The 22,084-nt window shown below is 34.6% G+C and overlaps 2 protein-coding genes across 7 annotated transcripts in view; one reads left to right on the top strand and one right to left on the bottom strand.

Annotated features, from left to right (window-relative positions):
* The first annotated feature begins 600 nt into the window (after nucleotides 1–600).
* On the top strand, nucleotides 601–5,376 carry LOC122403569 (serine/arginine repetitive matrix protein 2-like). Of its 5 annotated transcripts, none has more exons than XM_043407163.1 (7): nucleotides 601–686; nucleotides 1,279–1,611; nucleotides 1,852–2,493; nucleotides 2,681–3,476; nucleotides 3,680–3,734; nucleotides 3,840–3,869; nucleotides 4,059–5,376. In XM_043407163.1, the coding sequence occupies exons 2-7, from the start codon at nucleotides 1,295–1,297 to the stop codon at nucleotides 4,985–4,987; spliced, it is 2,769 nt and encodes a 922-aa protein (XP_043263098.1). In that variant the 5' UTR covers nucleotides 601–686; nucleotides 1,279–1,294; the 3' UTR covers nucleotides 4,988–5,376. The 5 variants fall into 5 exon arrangements, with proteins under 5 accessions (XP_043263098.1, XP_043263099.1, XP_043263096.1 ...); XM_043407164.1 differs by having other exon boundaries at nucleotides 651–686; nucleotides 1,291–1,611; XM_043407161.1 differs by lacking the exon at nucleotides 601–686 and adding an exon at nucleotides 843–984.
* Nucleotides 5,377–11,793: 6,417 nt separating this feature from the next.
* Nucleotides 11,794–22,084, bottom strand: part of LOC122403581 (zinc transporter 1) — a 376,987-nt gene continuing 366,696 nt past the window's right edge. For both annotated transcript variants that reach the window (XM_043407179.1, XM_043407180.1), the window contains 2 exons: nucleotides 14,217–14,327; nucleotides 11,794–13,832 (listed from right to left, as the gene is read on the bottom strand). In XM_043407179.1, the coding sequence (XP_043263114.1) occupies nucleotides 13,635–13,832; nucleotides 14,217–14,327 (309 nt within the window). In that variant the 3' untranslated portion in view covers nucleotides 11,794–13,634. The remainder of the gene's footprint in view (nucleotides 13,833–14,216; nucleotides 14,328–22,084) is intronic.

Below are 22,084 nucleotides of genomic sequence, written 5' to 3'. Positions count from 1 at the left end.
AGACCTCAATCAACTTGGTATTCTTGATTTTCGTATTATTTTGGCCTCTAAAGTCGTCCATTAAAATTTTTCCCAAAGGTGGCTGAACACCCTGTATGTAGATCGGAAAGTAAAAATGCTCGACAGTCGAGACTTGAAATCGTATGCCAATTGTCACATGGTCGGATTTCAGTTGTTGTAAGAGCGAGAAGGAAAGGCTCACACTCGCCTTCTTTCTTAACTTCCCGAAGTTGCACGAAGTGTCGAGCCCATGTACACGCGGCCCGTGCAGTAGTGTGTGTCTGTTTTCCCCACCACTCCGTTAAACACCAAAGGAAGTTCGTCGTTACTAGCGTCGCCGTCAATGCACCCAATTATGCCAAATCTGGCGACACTGCGCCCTAGTACAAGCAACGAGCGTGATGGAACTATCTAAACTTGCCTTGGTTATTAATGTAAAACTAATTTGATTAAACATTAAATCAATGACAATATTAATTTAAACAATTCTGCCTAAACGATGTAATGTTGAATTGTTTTGTATCTGTTTGTTTTTGTACGAAAGTACATAGGAGCATGTCCTTGTTTTATACTATATCTGAAATCTGTTAGTAACTAATATGGCGGAGTAGGTACATGTTGACTTTTCGAGTTCCGGACTTCACGGATTCAAATATTTCTACATAATAGAATTTAGAAAGAATCAAGTTAGTTGTTATTTACTAATATTATCGTCGATATACATTGCAACTATCATTGATGTCATATGTTGTGTACTTAATTATATTAAGTATTATTAACAATAAACGCGTACGTTATTCATTAGATCAATCTACTTGACAAACAACTAATTTCAGTTTTTAAAGAGAAAGTATTGTAAGCGTTATTTAAAAAATGAAAAAGTACAGAATTTTTTAAATTATTTCGATTCTAAATAAAGATAGTACGAGTTACGTAATGAAAGTGTTTATATCAATTTTGTGTATTCCATCGAAAGGTTAAGAGGTGTGTTTATTTTTTGAGATTTAAAGTTATTAAAAATACTTATAATTTTATTAAGTATATAACCTACAATAAGAAATTATGTGTACTCGATAAAGTGAATCATTTATCAGAATAGTATATTCGATTAAAATTCATTTTTTAAATCATTTCTATGATTTTCAAAGTTCAAACTTTATTTCATTTTACGAATAAAAAAATTAGTTTTATTAAATACTTAATATAAAATTATTTCCTCATAAAAAAGAATAAAATACAGAACTGAATGTCGGTTCTTTAATTAATTCAGCAGTTTAGTTAATCTTTCAGAAAAATGAGTGATATGTCCAAAAAAATGAAAGATTCAAGTGTCAAGAATAATGTGCAAAATGAATCGACAGATCAGGTCTGTCAAAAACAGAGTGTCGATAAAAAAGAGTCCACATTGAAAAGTACAAACGAAGACGTACAGCGTGCGATTGAAGGTTTAAAGGACATACCGGATGAAGAGCTGCAAGAATTTCTTGACGATGAAGATTTCATGGAAGGTCTGGACGTTGTTGATGCATGGGAAGGTGATGAAGAAAAAAGCCGGGAAGTCGATTTAAAAACTTCTCATGGCAAGGAACAAGAACAGAAGCGTCCTTCTAGGTAGCATCAATAATGTAGAATAATTTTCATGTTATTATTATTTATTATACAGTTGAAACAAACTTGTTATATAATGTTATTATAATATTAGAATTTTGTAAATTAGAATCAGTTTATACATTACTTACATATTGAAACTCTGGTCAATATTACGTCTTTGTTGAATACATTTAAAAGTTTTTACATCCTTTGCCTTAAATAATTAGTGATAGGAAAGAATGATCGCAAGCCTACTTATAGGGATAGACACCGTCGTGACCGCAAAGGATCTTACAATCGTGAAAGACCAAAAAAAGAAGAGAAGAAACACGAAGAAGTACGTCGAGATCCTTCTAAAAGTACAAAAGATATAGAGAGGGATAAAATACGTACAAAAAGAGATAATGAAAGTAAACTTTTAGCAGAAAAGGAAAAAGCTATTAAGCATTTGTTAGATTCTGACAATGTTGTACCACCGGGTACAGAGGCTGAAGCTATTCAAAGTATAGCAGAGAAACAGAATTTAGAACAAGCGCAGATGCATATCCGTAGAAGTCGAGAACGACGTAGAAGTTTAGAACGTCAAGGAGGAAATTCGTTACGTCGTAGAACTCCCGATAGAGTTAGATTAAATTCTCTGAACTCTCGACGAAAATCTCCATTAATATTAAGTCCAGAACGGTGCAGAAGTCCTTTCAAGATGAGTATCGAAAGACATCGAAGTCCGTTAAGATTTAGTCCAGAAAAAAGAAGAAGCCCAAGATTTAATTGTGTCCGCAGAAGTCCTTTTGCATTCAGTCCAGAAAGACGAAGAAGTCCGATTAGAAGTTGGGAACGAAGAACAAGTACAGATAGAAGATGGAGCGCTGAACGACATAGAAGACGTACAAATATACACGAACGGTGAGAACAATATTTTTATACGTATATTATGTTTCTTTTTACTTTTGTTGTAGACATAAAAAAAATAATGTTTTTAAAATCCAAGTACGATACGAATTTTATATTTTGATTAAATTGTAACAATAGATGTAACAAATTGTTAGTTTAATATAGTGGAGTATTTTAACTCGAATTTTAAATTGTTAAGCCGAAGAAGTCGATCACGAGATCGGCAACGAAGTCGGAGTATGGAACGCATTAGAAGAAAAGCCAGCCGTTCACCGATTAATAGACGCTACAGTCCTCGACGTCGGAGTCGAACTCGGAGTAGGTCGATAGAACGTCGCACAAGGAAAAGGTCACCTTTCATTAATGAACTTACAAGACAATTAAGAAATGAAGCTATAGTAACATCGCATATAAACACTGGATATGCACCTCCTCCACCGATGGAGGGGATACCACCATTGATGAATACTGTTGTGTATCAACAAGAAGCAGAATCTAGACCACCAATACCAATGCCACCTTATATACACCAGTCTGGATTACCACCGCCGATGCCATCAAACGTAACGACTCCTGGCGGGCCACCGCCATTTATGAATTTTGAAAATTCATCTCAGTCGATGAATTTTGATTCTGTACCGTTGCATCCATTACCTCAAACTGAATATGTTTCTGGCCCAGTAATGTACAATCAATCGAATACTAGTTCAATTCAACCTGCACATCGACCACCGCTTCTACCTGCGCCAATTTCTTCGCCACAACCTGAACCTGCCACAGGGTCCATGGAACATGCACAAACAACGTACAGTTCATCGCATGGTATTCCTTCTACTCAACAGTCGCCGATTCAAAATTTCGAGTTTACAAATAAATCTAAGGACAAAACATCTCAAAACTACAGGGAACGTTTCAGAGATTCCTATAACGGATATCATGCTTCCCAAGAAGAACGACTAAAGACACCTGAACCACCAGTCATCTCTGATACAAAAGTAATTGTATTATACATTGTAACAAAGTGTTTTTTTTCTTTTTGTACATATACTTACATATTTTACTCTACATTATGGAAACAGAAAATATCTACTACAATTAACGAATAATAATTTTATGTGCGTTATTCGCAAAATTTGCAGATAAGTGTTTATTCCTATGTAAAAGAAATTAATATCTTTTTTATGAATTGATCTTACAGCAGTTTGAAAAGACGAGTTTATCCAGTCTGTTGGAAGCATCTGTTTCCACAAAAGGTGCGAGGAAAGCATTTTCTTACTTAGTTACTTGTAAAATTCGTGTTTACGTATTACGGTCTTTCTTTAATTTTATTATATATATGTATATATATATATTTTTAGATTCAGCTAATTTACCAGTCTTATATCCAGGTAAGAACATTTTAATTATTTCGAGTTCAAAAGTTATTTTTATTACGTTACATCGCAAGGAAATAACGTCGAAACGTACATTCTCGACAATGTTTTCATTTCAAATTACTAGAAATATGATATTTAAAAAATTATGTATATTAACATTATATCAACTCTACGTAAACTTATATTTTGTCTTCGTAATAGGATTCAAACCTGAAATATTACGCCACTGTGAACATGCTCTGCGTGAACTTCCTACCGAAGATCCCCGTTTAAAGATGAAAGGACGATTTTTTTACAATCCAAAAAAGGAAAAAGTACAAAATGAACAGGATATATACTCGTCAAATTCCATACTTTTACAAAGAAGCAAATGCAAGATATATTGGGAGGAAGAAGAAGGACAGCATCTTTCGCCGATAAAACATAATGTACAAACGCATCAAAAAATCTGTCAAACCGACGAAGTAGAAACAAACACGAAATTTGTTCAAGCGAGCGTTATTATGGTAGATTTTGAAGTACAAGTTTATCCTCAAGATTTACAACACGTTACTAAGGAAGAGAAAAGACCTATTATGGATCGTTTAGATTGGAATATGCGTGAAACTTTTGATTATACGCCTAAATTTCGAGAAGCCGATGATTTAAGGTGGAGTTTAAGCAATTCTTCTCAAAAAAGAACTTGGAATAGAACGGTATCGCCTCCTAGACGAACCGATGATCGCGAACATCGTGTAGATTCCGTATCTTCTTTAGATCATAATTCGAGGAATTTAAAATTAGGATCTCCTATAAGAAATAGAGATAACTTTTCTAGCCACAAAGGATCTTTACGGGATCATTATGTTCATGAGAGATACTCGCCCAATTACAGGCATTCTCTCAACGAACGTGATGATTTCCATGAAAGTAGAAGCGATGTTAGTCGTGGTGAAAGTCCAATGATGTTAGACGATTCTGCAGAAGAAATTGAATTAGAGCAAACATTCCAAAGAGGAACAGATTGGCATGGAAGAGGAAAGTTATCAAGAGGTAGATCAAGCCCTTTGATAAAACAACACGTGTACAGAGGAAAACATTCGGGAGGAAGATCCTACCGTGGCCGTGGAAGTTTCCGTGGAAAATTCTAAAATTACTTGTGTAAAGCACAATTTACAATACTGTAGAATTATATAATCAAATATATCAATATATCGACAAATGTTATCTATTCTTACAACAGAACTGAAAAAAGTATGCAAATGCATTGCTTTATTTTATTTGTAGATTAAACTTCTGTCACATTTATTACAGTATGCGTTTTAAATACAGTTTCAACGAGCATTATATAATAAACAACAAAATGTAGATACATGCAATAATTACGTTATTTACGTAACGTTTGCAAAATAAATACTTCATTCGACAATACACGGTAGTGCAAAGAGAACTACTATTTATGGTATCGCGCCGTACTACTAATTGTGTACAATTGTGCGATAACTGAACAAATTTCACATATATGGTCTTTACGCGTAACATCTTGTTCTGTGTAATAATCATTTTCATATAAAAATATCAATGCGATTGCATGATTAAAAACTGTAACACGTTTTTTTACTATAATATTAAAACTCCGTTATTCTTTTATTAATGAATTGAAGAGTAAAAAAATAATAGAAAATATTTTGGGTTACAAAAAAGAAATCATTTTTATTAATTAAAACTATTGTATGTAAAAAAAATGTCATGTAACTGGTACTTTTCCTAATTTTATTACGTAAATTTATAAAATAAGTGCGAAACATATTTACAATACAATATTAATTGTTGAATTATTGGAAGAATTGTGATCTGGTAAATGAAAGAATCGACTAGCTAAGAAAAGAGGTTTCAGGAACGAGAATTTCTACTGTCTCGGTCTTGTCGTTGCTTTTATCGAGTGCTTGGGAGAGTTCTTCTCAACAAAGCAATTGGTGGATAGTCTCCCAGTCGATACTTTCACCTGTCGAACTTTAGTATTCTAGAAACATATATTAATTGCTGATAAATTTACGATTTAGTTACAGATTGAACTATTTAAAACTGGCTTTACTGTGTTTGACAATACGAAGGAATGTTAAAAACGAGGAAAAAATATTCAATATAAATTTTTCTCAAGGTTACAGTTTTTGAGACTCAAAGAGCATTTAAATTTTTTAAAAAGAAATACGTATTTTGTATGCAAATGGATTGTGCATAATGAGACTAGTTGAACCATATGCACGTTGCATAGTTTTATTGACAAATTTTGGAAGCAAAACGTGTTTAATTCTTTTGCTGCAAAGGATGACTAGCACAGTCGACTTTAGTACGAGTCATGCTGAATGAAAGGTAGTGAAGCAGCAAGAATCCGATTTTGTACTGGATAGACAGACTCATAAATGTTGCGTACTCTTTTTATCAAGTGCAAAATTAGACTCTGGTGGTTTTACTGTTTTTCGTTCAGTATGACTAGTACTTACTGGAGTCGGCTGTGACGTATAATGAAACGATTTATGATTATAAAAATACAATTTTAGTCATTCTTTTCAAAATATTATATGTTATAAGTTAACACAACTTGAACAATTGAAATACTGTTTTATTTAATACGTTTACAAGGGGGCATTGATTGTATTAAATCTTCCTGGTGCGTTAAGACATCCCCGTAATTTTTTCATCGTTTTCAACGAAGTTTATAATACAGAATGTAATTGATTCATACAGTTATATAGGGTGTTCGGTCACACCTGGGAAAAATTTCAATGGGAGATTCTAGAGGCCAAAATAAGACGAAAATCAAGAATGTCAATTTCTTGACTGAGACTTCATTACAAATTTATTAAAAAATTAAATTAAAAAATTTCAAATCATTGTGAAAAAATTATATTTGATTGCGGGGCACAATTACAATCATTTTTGGTGAATACATACACCCTTGAAATCCTACCTACTTTCGAGAAAAAAATTGAAATAGGTACTGAAATTTTTAGACGAAATTAAAAAATTTGAAATCATACTAAAAAAATTATATTTAGTTACAGGGGTCAATTACAAACATTCTTGGTGAATAGACATACCTCTGAAATGCTACTCATTTTCAAGAAAAAAATTCGAGTAGGATTTAAAATTTTTGACGAAATTAAAAAATTTGAAATCATACTAAAAAAATTATATTTAGTTACAGGGGTCAATTACAAGCATTTTTAGTGAATAGACATACCCCCAAATTCCTACGCGTTTTCGAGACAATAATTCCTTACCGTAAATATAATTTCTGGCCAAAAATGTTACCCTGAAATTTCATGCGTAACTTTTAAAACATCGTAACTCCAGAACAGATTGGAGGATTTTAATTTTTCAAAATGCAAACAACGTGTATTTTAGTGGAGAATATGTAGAAATTCTAACAATATTGCAAAAGTTGTTCCTTGATACCGTAAAGTGAGAAAACCCACTAAAACTGGTCCAATTTTCAAACGGCCATAACTCCTACAATAGTAAAGGTATCTCATTGACATTTTTTTTCTGAAGCTGTGCCCATGGGTACCTACAAAAAAGTAATAAACAACTTTTCTGTAGAGCGTCAAACAAATTTATTAAAAATGAGACAAAATTTTTAAGTAAAATCGACGAGGAAGAAAAAAAAATTAATTTTAAAATTAAAAGGGAGGTGCAGAAATTTTTCGGGGAAATAAAATTTCAAATCGTTCTGGAATAATTATTTTCGGTTGCGGGGGTCAATTATAATTATTTTTGATCATTAGACATACCTTTGAAATCCTACCCACTTTCTAGAAAAAAATTCACTACGGGCGGATCTATAAACGTTAATAACTTTTTTAACGAAGCTTCCATCAACAAATTGGTATTCTTGATTTTCGTCTTATTTTGGACTCTAGAATCTCCCATTAAAATTTTTCCCAAGGGTTGCCGAACACCCTGTGTACTAAAGTCATAAGATATGTACTGCACTCAATGCGTTCAGAAATAATTTAAAAAATAATAATTGTGTATTCAAAGTAATGAAATAGTCAATACTTTGAATACACTCAAGTTTGCGCTTTTTCTTTCAAATACAATTTTAAATACATTTGTTCCTATATTCTCCAATAAAATTGTATAATGTATAGTATGGTTGAATTGTTTCATTATGCTTTTTCTAACTGCATTGAAAATATAAGTTCCTTTGAAGAGGAATTTCAGAAATGGTGAAATTCGTGATTTGAAGAAGAAAGTCATTTACTTCTTATCGTGTTTTCTATTCCAAATACGGAATTTCAATTATAAGATATTGTACCACCAAGTTCAACCATATTTTAATTTCTAGTCTTATGTAATTTAGCTCGTGTTACATTTATGAGGTAAAAAGAAACTGATTGAAAATATTTAATTAGATATACTGTCATCGTTAATGTAGGAATATATTTTTGGATCACGATACGATAACAAAATTAACTAGCATTTCAAAAGACACTGTAAGAAACATATTTGATATCTGTATTTTTACTTAAATCAAAATAATACAGTAAGAATTTTATTAATTTTTTGCTCTTAATATAACTATTGAAACACGATTAAAAATGTCTATAATAAATGAATAAAATTACTCTATCTTCGTATAACATCAAGTGTTATATCGAGAATATTTGAATTTATATCATTTTTTTGCGAACTACAATTGATAGTAGACACTACTACAAAATTTTTGCTTTATTCCTTAACACAAAAAATGGACAAATTATATCTTTAAATGTATAGAACTTTGAATTTACATATTTTCATGTAGCTTATTAATGATTTGAGTGTCGAGCAGCGTGATCGCGCTTCTTTTTTGATGAAACGTATCAACGAGTGTTACGATAAATCATTTTTTAATATGAAACCAGAAATGCAACCTGGTTGCTACTCGACTTTTTTGCGTAGATTGTTGCAATCGTCTGGACGCTTGAGCGTTTAACATCAAGATTACCTCCGTTTAATTTATTCATATAGTTCAATACTTATAATCAATTGATTATATACTCGTACACTAAGCATTAACAAAATGATAGTTTAATTCTTAGTTAAAGATTGTGTTAAATAATCAATACTTATGCATATTAATCTGTTCTGGTAAACCAGTCATAAATCTATTAGTAACATTTTCCCATAATTTCTGTAGTTGCAGTATATTTTATTAATTCTAATGCATTTTGTGTTTACAAAACTATTAAAAGTATTTTTATTTTTATATCGGTAACTAAGTAATTTTCTTTCCCTTTTAACCTTTAATACCTAATTTTATGTACAGTGAGTCATAAAATTATTTGTTTAGTCGATAATGCGGTAAAGATGATTGAAATAATGAGACAACAAAAGGTTTTTAAAAACTTTTCTATTTGGATATACATAATTTACAGTTCAATATAACAAAATTGTAAAAAAAACTCAAAACTTTAGATTTATAATTGCCGAAAAACGAGTTATAACAAACTTTTATTCGTTTTAACGTCACAAAATTATTCGCATATTTTGTATTAATTACTATTTCAAGAAAATTAATATTCTTTCACTATTGTTTCTAAACAATTATTGCTATAGACTAAACAATATTTCGCCATTTCTCTTGCAATCTGTTTTGTAGTTCAGCTTTATTTGTTTGAGTGTTTATGTATTTCAACATCTAACAGATTCCATACCACCTTGGTCAGGGGACTGAAGTTTTCATTATTTTAGAACAATTGTATAACAGCCATTCCTGTATTACACTCGATTTATGCTTGGGGTTGTTATCTTGGGAAAAGTGGAAGACGTATAAGATTCCCATCTTTTCAACACTTTGCTTTAAATTCCTTTTTAAAATATCTAAATTTATTTTATTAGTTTCTCCATTGTATTCGTAATAATCTATAGTTTACCTACTCTTTAATAACTAATACTGCCGTGCTTAACAGTATCACTCAGCTTCTTGATCCAACTCCGCGTGTGTTTTATTTTCCGCTTATCCTTCTTCTGTGTATCATTTTATAATGTATCACACTGTAGAATAACTTTTACAAACAATTTTTGCAATTTCTCTAATAGATTATCCATTTTTCAATGAAAAATAATAATTTTTCTAACTTCCACATTTATTTCTTTACTCTTTCCACACATGATAATGAATTGTTGAAACGAGAATGAAAATTATATAGGGTGTTCGGCCACCCTTGGGAAAAATTTTAATGAGAGATTCTAGAGGCAAAAATAAGACGAAAATCAAGAATACCAATTTGTTGATGGAAGCTTCGTTAAAAAAGTTATTAACGTTTATAGATCCGCCCGTAGTGAATTTTTTTCTAGAAAGTGGGTAGGATTTCAAAGGTATGTCTAATGATCAAAAATAATTATAATTGACCCCCGCAACCGAAAATAATTATTCCAGAACGATTTGAAATTTTATTTCCCCGAAAAATTTCTGCACCTCCCTTTTAATTTTAAAATTAATTTTTTTTTCTTCCTCGTCGATTTTACTTAAAAATTTTGTCTCATTTTTAATAAATTTGTTTGACGCTCTACAGAAAAGTTGTTTATTACTTTTTTGTAGGTACCCATGGGCACAGCTTCAGAAAAAAAATGTCAATGAGATACCTTTACTATTGTAGGAGTTATGGCCGTTTGAAAATTGGACCAGTTTTAGTGGGTTTTCTCACTTTACGGTATCAAGGAACAACTTTTGCAATATTGTTAGAATTTCTACATATTCTCCACTAAAATACACGTTGTTTGCATTTTGAAAAATTAAAATCCTCCAATCTGTTCTGGAGTTATGATGAAATTTCAGGGTAACATTTTTGGCCAGAAATTATATTTACGGTAAGGAATTTTTGTCTCGAAAACGCATAGGAATTCGGGGGTATGTCTATTAACTAAAAATGCTTGTAATTGACTCCTGTAACTAAATATAATTTTTTTAGTATGATTTGAAATTTTTTAATTTCGTCTAAAAATTTCAAATCCTACTCGAATTTTTTTCTCGAAAGTAGGTAGGATTTCAAGGGTGTATGTATTCACCAAAAATGATTGTAATTGAGCCCCGCAATCAAATATAACTTTTTCAGAATGATTTGAAATTTTTTAATTTAATTTTTTAATAAATTTGTAATGAAATCTTAGTCAAGAAATTGACATTCTTGATTTTCATCTTATTTTGGCCTCTAGAATCTTCCATTGAAATTTTTCCCAGGTGTGACCGAACACCCTATATAATAAATGGAAATTAACTCTTATTGAGCGTTTGTTTACTTTATACTGCCTATTTTTGGCATCAATCAGTAATAAATGTTAAACGAGGTTTGTAGTTTGCGTTTTGTTTTTAGCATGAGCGAATAATTTTGTGACGTGAAAAAGCATAAAGATTTGTTATAACTCATTTTTTTGCAATTATAAATCTAATCTTTTCTGTTTTTTTACAATTTTGTTATATTGAACTGTAAATTGTACATATTCAAATAAAGTGGTTTTAAAAAACGCTTTGTCGTCTCATTATTTCATTCATTCTTGCTGCATTATCCACTGAGCAAATAATTTTGTGACCCACTGTATGTATATGTACATATATTCAATTTGCGATGGGTCATTTTGTTATCTTCATTTTTGGAAGTAGTAATGGGCAAAAAGTGAAAAACATTCTTATTCGATTTTTCATATCGTATTGCATGATAATTTTTGAAAAATATCAGATATTTCAATCAAAGAGGCAACTATTACGGAATTTGTCAGGTTTTTTTGATTGAAAATCTAAGTTATAAAAAGCAAGGAAGCAAAAAATGCTGACAATTATGGTTTTGAACCGAAGCAATCGTGGAACTATAATTATATTTTTATAGTAAGTACATATTGTTGTTATAATTATTTAAAATTTTTCCAAATTATTTTATTTATTGCATTGTATCTAATTAATGTTTGTTTTGTCTATAAGTATTGGAATTAAAAGAATTAGATAAACTCAACTAATTAAAACTATGCACTACGAGTTAGATCTTAATGCAGGCATGTGATGAGCAAGAGCGTTCTTCTGCGGGCCACGTATGCAGAGCCATAAGAAGAAATGCTAAAAACATTATTCCCATCCTGCAAACACTAAATACTGTAGTATGTGTATATAAATTCTTCACCAGCTATTATACGAGGATTTCGAAATAGTAAATTAAATCGGCGAACATCGAGGAAACCAGGGAACTGGTATGGGGTAATAAGGACAAGTTCTCTTCAAGCCTGTTTTGTAAATGCTCGAACTGTGGAAAAATGCATTTCATTTGTATTTAGAGAAAAATTAGAAAGTACAAGTCAGTTGGAGCCACAAGATATTCTTTGACAAGAATCACAAATATAAAAACATTATGTTTATAAAAATATTAACTCTGTTCTTCTTTTGTATTTCTGGTAACGGATTATAGGCATAAGTTTTAATGCGTTCGCTATCACCGATCAGTTGTATTAATTTACCTACGATTAACCTTTAGTTACCTACATTTATATTAATTGTATTCAATGCATGCTTGCAACTATGTACAAATAAAATTTATTAAATAAACCACATGAATAATTTTCATACTTAATTTCTTTATAATGACATATCATAGACAATCTGACATATCTGACGTTGATCTCTGACGAGAATCGGCGTGTTACAGATATCTGACGCGTGGTAGCGAACAAGTCAAAAGTTATAATTGTAAAGTATCAAAGCAGTCCAGTAAAAATGTCAATTTGTCGAAATTAGAAACCTATTTGGGTCTATTGATCATCGTAGTGTAAATAAATAGCGCGACGAAGAAACAGAGTGTCCTTGCGGGATGAAAACAGAAGTGCATCTGCTACTATATTCATATTGAATTTGTAAGGATGTTACGAAATTTTTAGAGCGATCATTACGTTCGATAATAAAATATCACGATCTGCTAAACGATGAAGATGTATTATCACTTATTCGTATAACCTATTTTATTTTGAAAATAGTAACGTATTTTATCGCTGCGGTTTTTCTAACTTTATGAGTAAATTTTTATATTTAAATCAAATTACTTTGTTCTTATAGAATACAAAATTATTGTGCAGTTTAATTTCAAAAAAGGTATATATTTACACACATGTATTTTTTCACAGAGTCTATATAACTCGAACACAAGTACCGTAAGTTTTTATCGAAAGGATTAAGCAGTACACTTTGGGAGATGCTGAATCCTTAAATTTTCACTGCTTCTAGCCGCTTAAAAGCCAAACTACAAGTTTGTATAATGCCAGAAGATTTTCGTTTATTCCTTTTGATACGTGAAATTTAAATATTTCGACTTGTCTCATTACTTTTGGACACTCTGTACAATGGGTTTCAACTTATGAATTGCCAAATAAATATTAAACGTCGAATAAGAATATTATCTTGCAATTAAATATAAATAATATAATTTACGCATTGCTGTGCAATAGTTACAGAATTCCTAACATAATTATTATTTGGGTGCAGTCTATAAAGATTTACTCTCGATTTTAATAGCAACGAAATATATATATACATACGTACATACATACATACATACATACATACATACATATATACATACATACATACATACATACATACAGACATACACACACAGGCACGTATATATACATATATATGAATTGTACCTGATTTCATATATATACATATATACACACACATCTGTATGTATCAGTTTATTGAATCTTTATAATAACATTGTAACGCGCCGCAGATTTTGTTATAGAGGTAGGTATTGATAATGCGATGATAACTTATACAACCGGTGTATTAACATGAGAAAGTGGAAGTTGGACGGAGTTATGCGAAGCGGGCAGCGATAGCAAATGTCCGCGTTCCATTTCATTTACTTCTTGTTGTTCTGCTCCTCTCATAGAACCAGTTGAGCGTGCGAGACTATTGCGTTGCCTGCACATGTATGGTGTTTCTCCTGGCGAAGGAGTTTCACGACCCTGCAAAAAGAAAAATATATATAAAATAATTACGTTCAAATTGAATCTAGTAAAAGTACATAAACATATGAATTTAAAATTGAATGCTAGAAAATTCTACGCGCCAATGCTTATCTGTACACACATATACACACAAAAGATTTTGCTATTTGTCGAATTACAATTCCATCGAGGAATGTAAATCGTCTGATTGAACGATAAAATATAAACAGTTACCTATAACTGTATTTGAATCTGATTTCATAACTTCTAAGCATCGTCCAAGACACTTTGACTTAGGACAGGCAGAACGGGAATTTGTATCTCTCTTGATGTTATACTGCGCAAGCCAAGGGATAGGAGTTATCAAAGGGGAATACATGCATAGAAATTTAAAACACGTACCTGTTTAGAGGGGCCGCAACATGTTGCATGATTGCAAGGTTTATCGGTCTTTGGACAATCCAATACACAATCTTCTGTTGGTGTTTCTTTAATTTCACTATTAGACTGATACTGAAACGTCATTAAAAACGTTCTATTAGTCATCGTAATAAGATAAATTGTACGATGCAATGCAATTTTTGAATTATTATCAATCTAATAACTACTATTTATTTACAAGTTCTTAATCATTAATATGGAGTATTTTTTAATTTAAATTGTTACTCGATCATGAAAGTCGTATTAAGCTATGATTTCTATTGTAAGGTCGGGCCGGAAAGTTCCGTTAATGTCGGAAAGGAATGGTCGACGAATCACGTGATTTGAGACGGTTTCTGTTAAGTGGACTCGATTTTCACATATAAGTGATCACGAATTATTGACATAAATCTTATGGTGGTGTACGCGTCAAATTCCAGGCCAACTTAAAAAATTGTAAAAAATAGGTAAAACAATTTTTTTTAAGATGAAGTCATTTTTATTTGGTTCTCTAATGTCTTCAGTATACGATTCTAAAATTACATTCCTTTCAGTTTGCTAGTTTAGCAGCTATAATTTTTTTTAACGAAATGTAGCACTATTATTCAAGCAGTTGTAAAATCCAGAATATTTTGAAATTTTGAAAAAAAATTATCAAAGACCAAAATTCGAAATGGCGCTCCATTTAGAGTCCGAATTCGCGTGGAATGACCAAATTGTTAAAGCCAACGCTGACCGATCGGTTGACTTTTTCATTTCATTGCTGCTACCATTGAGATTGTTCAGTTCTGGCTGTTAGTAATTCTTATTAAAACATTTGCGAGTCAAATGACAAAGATGAATAAAAAAATACATAATATTTTTCTATCCATCCTATCGAATACATCTGTTCTAAATTTGTCACAATTAATAATTCTTAAGAATTTGGAATCAGACTGTTATTATTGGGCTAAATGCTATTTTGCGTCTTTTTGATATTTGTTGATGCAAAGTCGAGACATTGAGAATGACGGCACTCGAGTGAGGACACTTCACACAGTATAAACATTTGCTCGATTATCGACACTATCGCTGATTGCTCCAACGTACATCGTTAGATTAATTCCAGTGAGATCAAAACGATTTGACACGTAGGCTACTATAAGGTTCATATCAGTCAGTTCGTTCACGATCTCCATCTTCGGTTTCCGTTGACATTTCATAATAGAAATCGGGTCTACCCTATACCAAAACACTCGTTCTGTTCGACCATTCCGTTTCGGTGACATCAACGGAACTTTTCCGATGCGATTTTACAATAGATAATATTAGCTTTTCAGGGTGCATTTAACAAATGGGTCATTCCACGCCAAACCAATCACTTTTTCCCCTTGATGTCTGGAATTTCGTTAAAATTGAGTATGATGTATCCATACGACATTAGAGATAGTTTTGTCATCATTTTGCTGGTTTCAAATTTGTTTAAAAAATACAGGCTTTTGAAGTTTACGATTTCGGTGAAAATGAGTCATATTTAGGAATTTTTATCTTAGAAATTAACCTACTGGTAAAAGCCTTGAGATTATTAAGTGTGCACCATAAAAAAGAATTGTTTGTAGTATTGCCGGCATGGAAAGCCATGAATAATTTTCTATGTATAATTTAGTTGTTTGTGAACACAGTTTATCAATTTCCTGTGGGCCAATAGACAGATGAATTGATAATGCGATTATAATGTTTCAATAGTTGGCAATTTAGATTTGAACATTTAGCGAAACTTCGAATTTTCGAATGCTCTTCAAACTAAATTGTCATCGTTTGTAGCGCCAGAGCTTCTTGGTTTTGGTTTATCAACTATTAATGCAAAATTTTTCCACAATATTTCTTGACTTTCTCGTTTTTTTATATTAAAATCTTTTTTGTTCTTTTCTCCTCTAATTTGCTAGGTTTTAAGATTTAACCTTACATAAGAAATGTAGAGGTAATATTCAAAAATTTGTATCCACGCGTGAAATAGATTTATTGTTATGGAAAAGGATGTATTGTGAAAAAAGGATCCATTTGTTTTATTTGGCATGTCACAAATGATGACAAATTCGACATGTCTGCATAGACTTGGTGCCACATACTATAATATTTAACACTTTTTCATCTAGTAGCGCTAAAAATAAGGAAAAATGAATTTATATACGACGTGTAGCATCCACTTCAATTTCCAGCAATTCAAATGGATTAATTTGTTCTTCTATATTTTCTTTTGTCTAAGTTGTTCTTCTGACTTTTCTTTTGACTCGTAATAACTGTTTCAGACTTTATAATCACTTGCAGTTTGATGAGACATCAAAATTTACGAAATTATGGTGTTCGTACACTCCGCGGATGAGACGCGCTTGTTGTGTGACGCGTCGATGAGGGTCGTAAGTCCTCGTTACGAATATTTTCGACACCCGGAAGAATGCACGTTTAAGATCCCTACGTCCTGTTAAGTCCGTTGGGATTAATTGGGTTTGAATGAGCTTGACAACGTGTGCAGGAAAAACTATATATTTTTGTATAATACACTTAAACTGTGTTCGTGAAAATTGTTTCGCGTGTTCTGTTACGATACCGAGTTCGTGGTATACTGGTCAAAAATCAAGTCCCGCCCGGCGATCGGGACCCTGGCTATATACCCCTGGTACCGATCGTCTTTTGGATTTCCTTCGCGCCGGGTGCAAAAGTTCGAGGCGCGTGCCGTGGAACATTCTCGGGCCTTCGAGGACCGAGAATATTCCGCGACACGTGCAATCGATCGATTTTGCACCCGGCCCGAATCGGTTGCCCCCGGCACCGTTTCTAACGGACCTCACCGATGAGTAATATAGAAAATAGCAAACATAAAAACCAAAACAAACTATATAATTAAAATATATAAGCAAGATTCCGTGTGCTATGGAACATATGGAGTACGATTGTTCCGTATGATAGTATTATGTTTGTACAATAAACCGAGAAATTAATGTTGTAGTAAATAAGTTGTTAGCGCTTGCATTCGAAATAGATTTATTAGTATAGTCTTGCTTGTATGGTGAATGTTCTGTATTTGCGTTAAAACTCCAAACTTCGATTGGAGTATTTTTTGTATTCTCCATATATTGCAGTATAACTTCACATTGTAATTTTAATAACAGTTTTGTTGTATGATTGAATAATCTTTGTAAAAAGACTGTAATTTCAGTTTCCTGAATTGATATTTTCACAAATCAAATTTTGGTTAATTCTACATGTATCTTGGAATTTTTTATTTCGTTTCGTTCTTTAAACGAACAAAGCAGCTTTTACATTATATTGCAAATCACTTGGTCACACATCCTCCAAGAAAATATTTAATTTTTGTAAAATATAGTTCAATACATGTTAGCGGCAATGCATTTTCCAAGAGAATCGAAAGTAAGGACCACCGAAGGACACTCAGTCTACGATAGATTTATGACAGAGTTTTGGGGTGCATGTGGCCTAAAGAGCGAATGAGACTAAACAGGCCTGGCGTCGGGCGACGCGATAGCGGACAACCGCGTTGGGTCTCCAGCTAGCGCGTGTCAAGGCATTGATTGTTCAGGGATAGAGAGAGAGTAGTTAAAAGAGGCAGACGACCTGACGTCGTACTGCTAGAAAAATAAAGACTTTGTCCTGAAGGATCTGGCCACGGAGTGGGGAAGGCGTGGGACCTTCCGGTAAGAGCACTGTGAGGAACGGCACGGGACTTACCCCAGAACCGTCAAGGGTAAAACTTCTAACATCAGAAGCGGGATAGAATCTAACACGCGAATTGATCAAAGTGTTATCCTGATTTACAGGTGTGGTTGTTGTGGTGCGTTGACCGCGATACAATTCAACACGTGTGTGTGTGACGTGCAACTATCTGAGACTTGACTCTATTCTGTGTTTTTAGTGACTTGAACCCTTTTTCTAGACTACTTTAAATTTAGTTGTTACGCGTGCTTGTGAACAATTTCGTTTAGACAATTGAGTGTGTGGTAATGGCGAATTCAAGCGAAGGAGCTACATCCATTGAAACTCTTTTCCGTAAATTTATGGAAAGTTATGCGGCAAGTGCAGTTCCGACTATGTCTGCCGAAGGCTCGACCAAAGAGGTCGACGCGATTCCTGAATTCGGGGGTGAGGATGTTGGTGAGGACGCCAATAGGTGGTGCGACATTGTCGAGCGAATTACGGAAAAATTACCTTCGTCAAGTCGATTGAGTCTTGCCACGCATGCCTTATCCGGACCCGCGAAGAGGTGGTACAACACGTGCGAAGGCAACCCTAGAACGTGGGTCCAGTTTCGCGAAGACATTTGTTCGTTTTTCGTTTCCGAGGACAGGTTGTGTGATCGTTTAATGCGTGCCGTAAATTACATTAGCGATTCGGCCAGTTCATACTCCGAATACGCACGGGAAAAGCTAAAATTCTACAGTCAAACGCAGATACAATTTAAGCAGTCCGAGCTGATCAGTTTGGTAATTGGGCATGTGACGGACCCAACTGTGCGACAATCACTAATAAACGCGCGTTATCAAACGACCGCGGAATTGTCGATAGGGATGGCCCAATTCACGAAGGCTAAAACCAGTCAAGCAGGGGGGCGTGAAGCGCGCGAACGACGAGACGGAAGAGGATCGTCATACCTACATAAAAGGTGCTATACCTGCGACAACGTGGGGCACACGACCAAGTTTTGCCCGAAACGACCACGGTTGGACAGGGGTCATACGCCAGAAAGACGCAGGTCACCGAAGCGCAGCCCAGAAAGACGAGTCGTTACCTGCGCCTTTTGTTCCAAAAGGGGGCACGCGGAAGATAGCTGTTGGATCAAGCAACGTACAGCACATGAAAACAACGGTTCAGGTAGAAAACCTGACCTAACCGCAGCAAACCACCAGACAAATATTTGTTACTCGATAGAACATACACTCACACCCATTCTCCTACGTGACTCTCTGATAAAAGACAGTCTTATAGACGGGCTAATTGCAAAATAGAACCATACGCGACCACCATTAGAGGGTTGTCAAGCTCTGTTGCCACGACAATCGGGAGTACGACGGCTGTGATCCAAACAGAAGGAGTAGCGGTCGAACTGGACCTGTTTGTTGTTCCGGAGGATGCCATTCCGTTCGACTTAATAGTGGGCAAGAACGTATTAAGCAATGGAGGAATACGGATCGTCACCAATCCCGACGGCACGACGAAGCTGCAACGCGTCTCGGAGATCGAAGAGGGTAGACAAGAAGCCGATCTACTTTGCTGCGTTGCAGAGGGATTAGAAGGGAAGACACGCGAGGACCTGATGGAAGTACTAAAACGATACGAACACATGATAGTAACAGGAAGCAAGGTCCGAAGCGTAAGTACCGGGGAGATGCGAATCGTTACCAAGGATAATCGCGTGGTGAGTTATCGACCTTATAGACTATCCATTACGGAAAGAGAGAAGGTTCGGGAAATCATAGCGGAGTTACTCGAAAACAACATTATTCGGGAGAGTACGTCGCCTTACGCGAGCCCTATTATCCTGGTAAAGAAAAAGAATGGCGAGGATCGCATGTGTGTGGACTTTCGGGCTTTGAATAGATTCACGGTGAGGGACAGGTTTCCGTTACCTTTAATTGAAGATCAATTAGACCGGTTAGGAAAAGCGAAACATTTTATAACACTAGATATGGCGTCAGGATTTTATCAAATTCCAATTGCGGACGATTCAGTAGAAAAGACAGCATTTGTAACACCTGACGGACATTATGAGTTCCTTAGAATGCCGTTTGGGCTTTGTAATGCACCTGCCGTATTTCAGCGCGCGATAAACAAAGCTCTGGGAAAATTGAGAGACACGATAGCATTGGTTTATATAGACGACATACTGATTCTGGCAGAAACGATTCAAGAGGCGCTCCAACGCTTAGATATTGTTTTAAAGGCACTCGACGATTCGGGATTTTCATTGAATCTAAAAAAATGTTCCTTTTTTAAAACACACATAGAGTATCTGGGGAGGGAAATATCCGCGGACGGCATTAGACCAGGGGCGGGGAAAATTAAATCTCTGTTAGAGGCACCCGTACCGACCAACGTGAAGCAGGTTCGACAGTTTATGGGACTTGCGAGCTATTTCCGCAAATTCATACCTGAATTTGCAGTGCGGACGGCGTGCATTACAAGGCTAACTAGGCAAAATGAACCGTGGATTTGGAGTAATGAACAGGAGGAAGCGCGAAGATATATTTTACAACGCTTGAGCACAAAACCTCTTTTGATTATTTTCGACCCTCGAAGGGAGACGGAGCTACATACCGATGCTAGTTCTATTGGCTATGGGGTAATTCTGTTTCAAAAGGCGGAGGGTGAACTTAGAGTCATAGCATATTATAGTAGACGCACGACACCCGAAGAATCACGTTACCACTCCTACGAATTGGAGACATTAGCGATTGTGAATGCACTGAAGCATTTCCGTGTCTATCTTATAGGGATCAATTTCAAAATTGTAACCGATTGCAATGCTATAAAAGCCACCAGTACAAAAAGGGATATCGTGCCGCGAATTGCTAGGTGGTGGGTCTTTCTGCAGGACTTCACCTTTGAATTAGAATATAGAAAAGGCAAGCAGGTAGAACATGTTGACTACCTGAGTAGGAACCCACGTAGAGATTACCGAGTGGATTTTGTTTGCGAGGGGTCCTGGTTAGAAGTAGTACAAAAAAAAGACGAAGAGACTCAAAATATTATAAGCAAAGTACAATCAAATCATACCATCGCGTCGGATTTTGAAATAAGAAACGGAATTTTGTGTAGGAAAATACGTAGGGACACCGGGCGGATAATATATCGTAGTTTTGTTCCTAAAGGAAGCAGACTTGCAGTGCTGCGTCTGTATCACGATGAAAACTGCCACGTTGGGTTCGACAAAACATATGATCGTGTAGCACAGAAGTATTGGTATCCAAGGATGCGTACATTTGTAAAAAAATATATCGATCATTGCATCACTTGTATAGTCTCCAAGCGCCATACAGGACCGCGTCAGGGATTTTTACATTCAATACCGAAAAAATCGTTACCGTTTGATACTATACACTGTGATTGTGTTGGTCCATTTGTTGCTACCAAAGAAGGTTATCAACATATTTTAATAATCGTAGATGCGTTCACAAAATATATACAGTTGATACCATTAAAAACTTTAAGCGGCACGGAGACATTACAAGTGTTCAAAGAAAGAATCACTTTGTTCGGAATACCGCGCTTAGTAATTTTAGACAGAGGTACAAATTTCACATATAAACCGGTGAAGCAGTTTATAGAAAAACATGGAAGTGAGGTACATTTCATTGCTACCGGGGCTCCACGGGCCAATGGGCAAGCCGAGCGGTATGTGGCAACCGTAACGAATCTCCTTACCGTAGAAACAAAAAAAGGGTCAGAATGGTCGAGCAAGTTGGCTAAGCTAATGCTCACTTTAAATACAACCGTACAAAAGTCGACTGGATTCGCGCCTAGTAGATTATTGTTTGGATTAGAACAGGGCTCAGGTACTATAATGCGCGCGGAAGAAGCATTACCACCGACAAATGAGATAGTTGATGTGCTTAGCGACAGAAACGTGGCAGCTAAACGACTAGAGGAAAACGCGATAGCTCAGGAGACTAGATTTAATAAGGCACGCAGGAATAATGTTGTATTCGAGGAGGGCGATACAGTATTTCTTAAACCTGCTGATGACAGGAGAGCGAAATTAGAGGATAAATACATAGGCCCGTTCACCATTTTAAAAGTCCTAACAAACGACCGCTATGAAATTTTAGGGAAGTCAGGTAGACCCCAAACGGTTCCCA

This window comes from Colletes gigas, unplaced genomic scaffold, assembly GCF_013123115.1.
Source record: "Colletes gigas isolate AHSC1104 unplaced genomic scaffold, ASM1312311v1 Colletes_gigas_Sc00062, whole genome shotgun sequence".
Classification (NCBI taxonomy): domain Eukaryota; kingdom Metazoa; phylum Arthropoda; class Insecta; order Hymenoptera; family Colletidae; genus Colletes; species Colletes gigas.
The sequence above is the reverse complement of the archived record's forward strand: the minus strand, read 5'-3'. Positions and strand labels throughout refer to the sequence as shown.

Bases quoted from the DNA above. Each gene is read 5' to 3' on its own strand.
- LOC122403569 (XM_043407163.1), top strand. From the start codon at position 1,295: ATGAGTGATATGTCCAAAAAAATGAAAGATTCAAGTGTCAAGAATAAT. The intron at 2,494-2,680 runs GTGAGAACAATA...TAAATTGTTAAG, and splicing joins CGTACAAATATACACGAACG to CCGAAGAAGTCGATCACGAG. The intron at 3,477-3,679 runs GTAATTGTATTA...TTGATCTTACAG, and splicing joins CAGTCATCTCTGATACAAAA to CAGTTTGAAAAGACGAGTTT.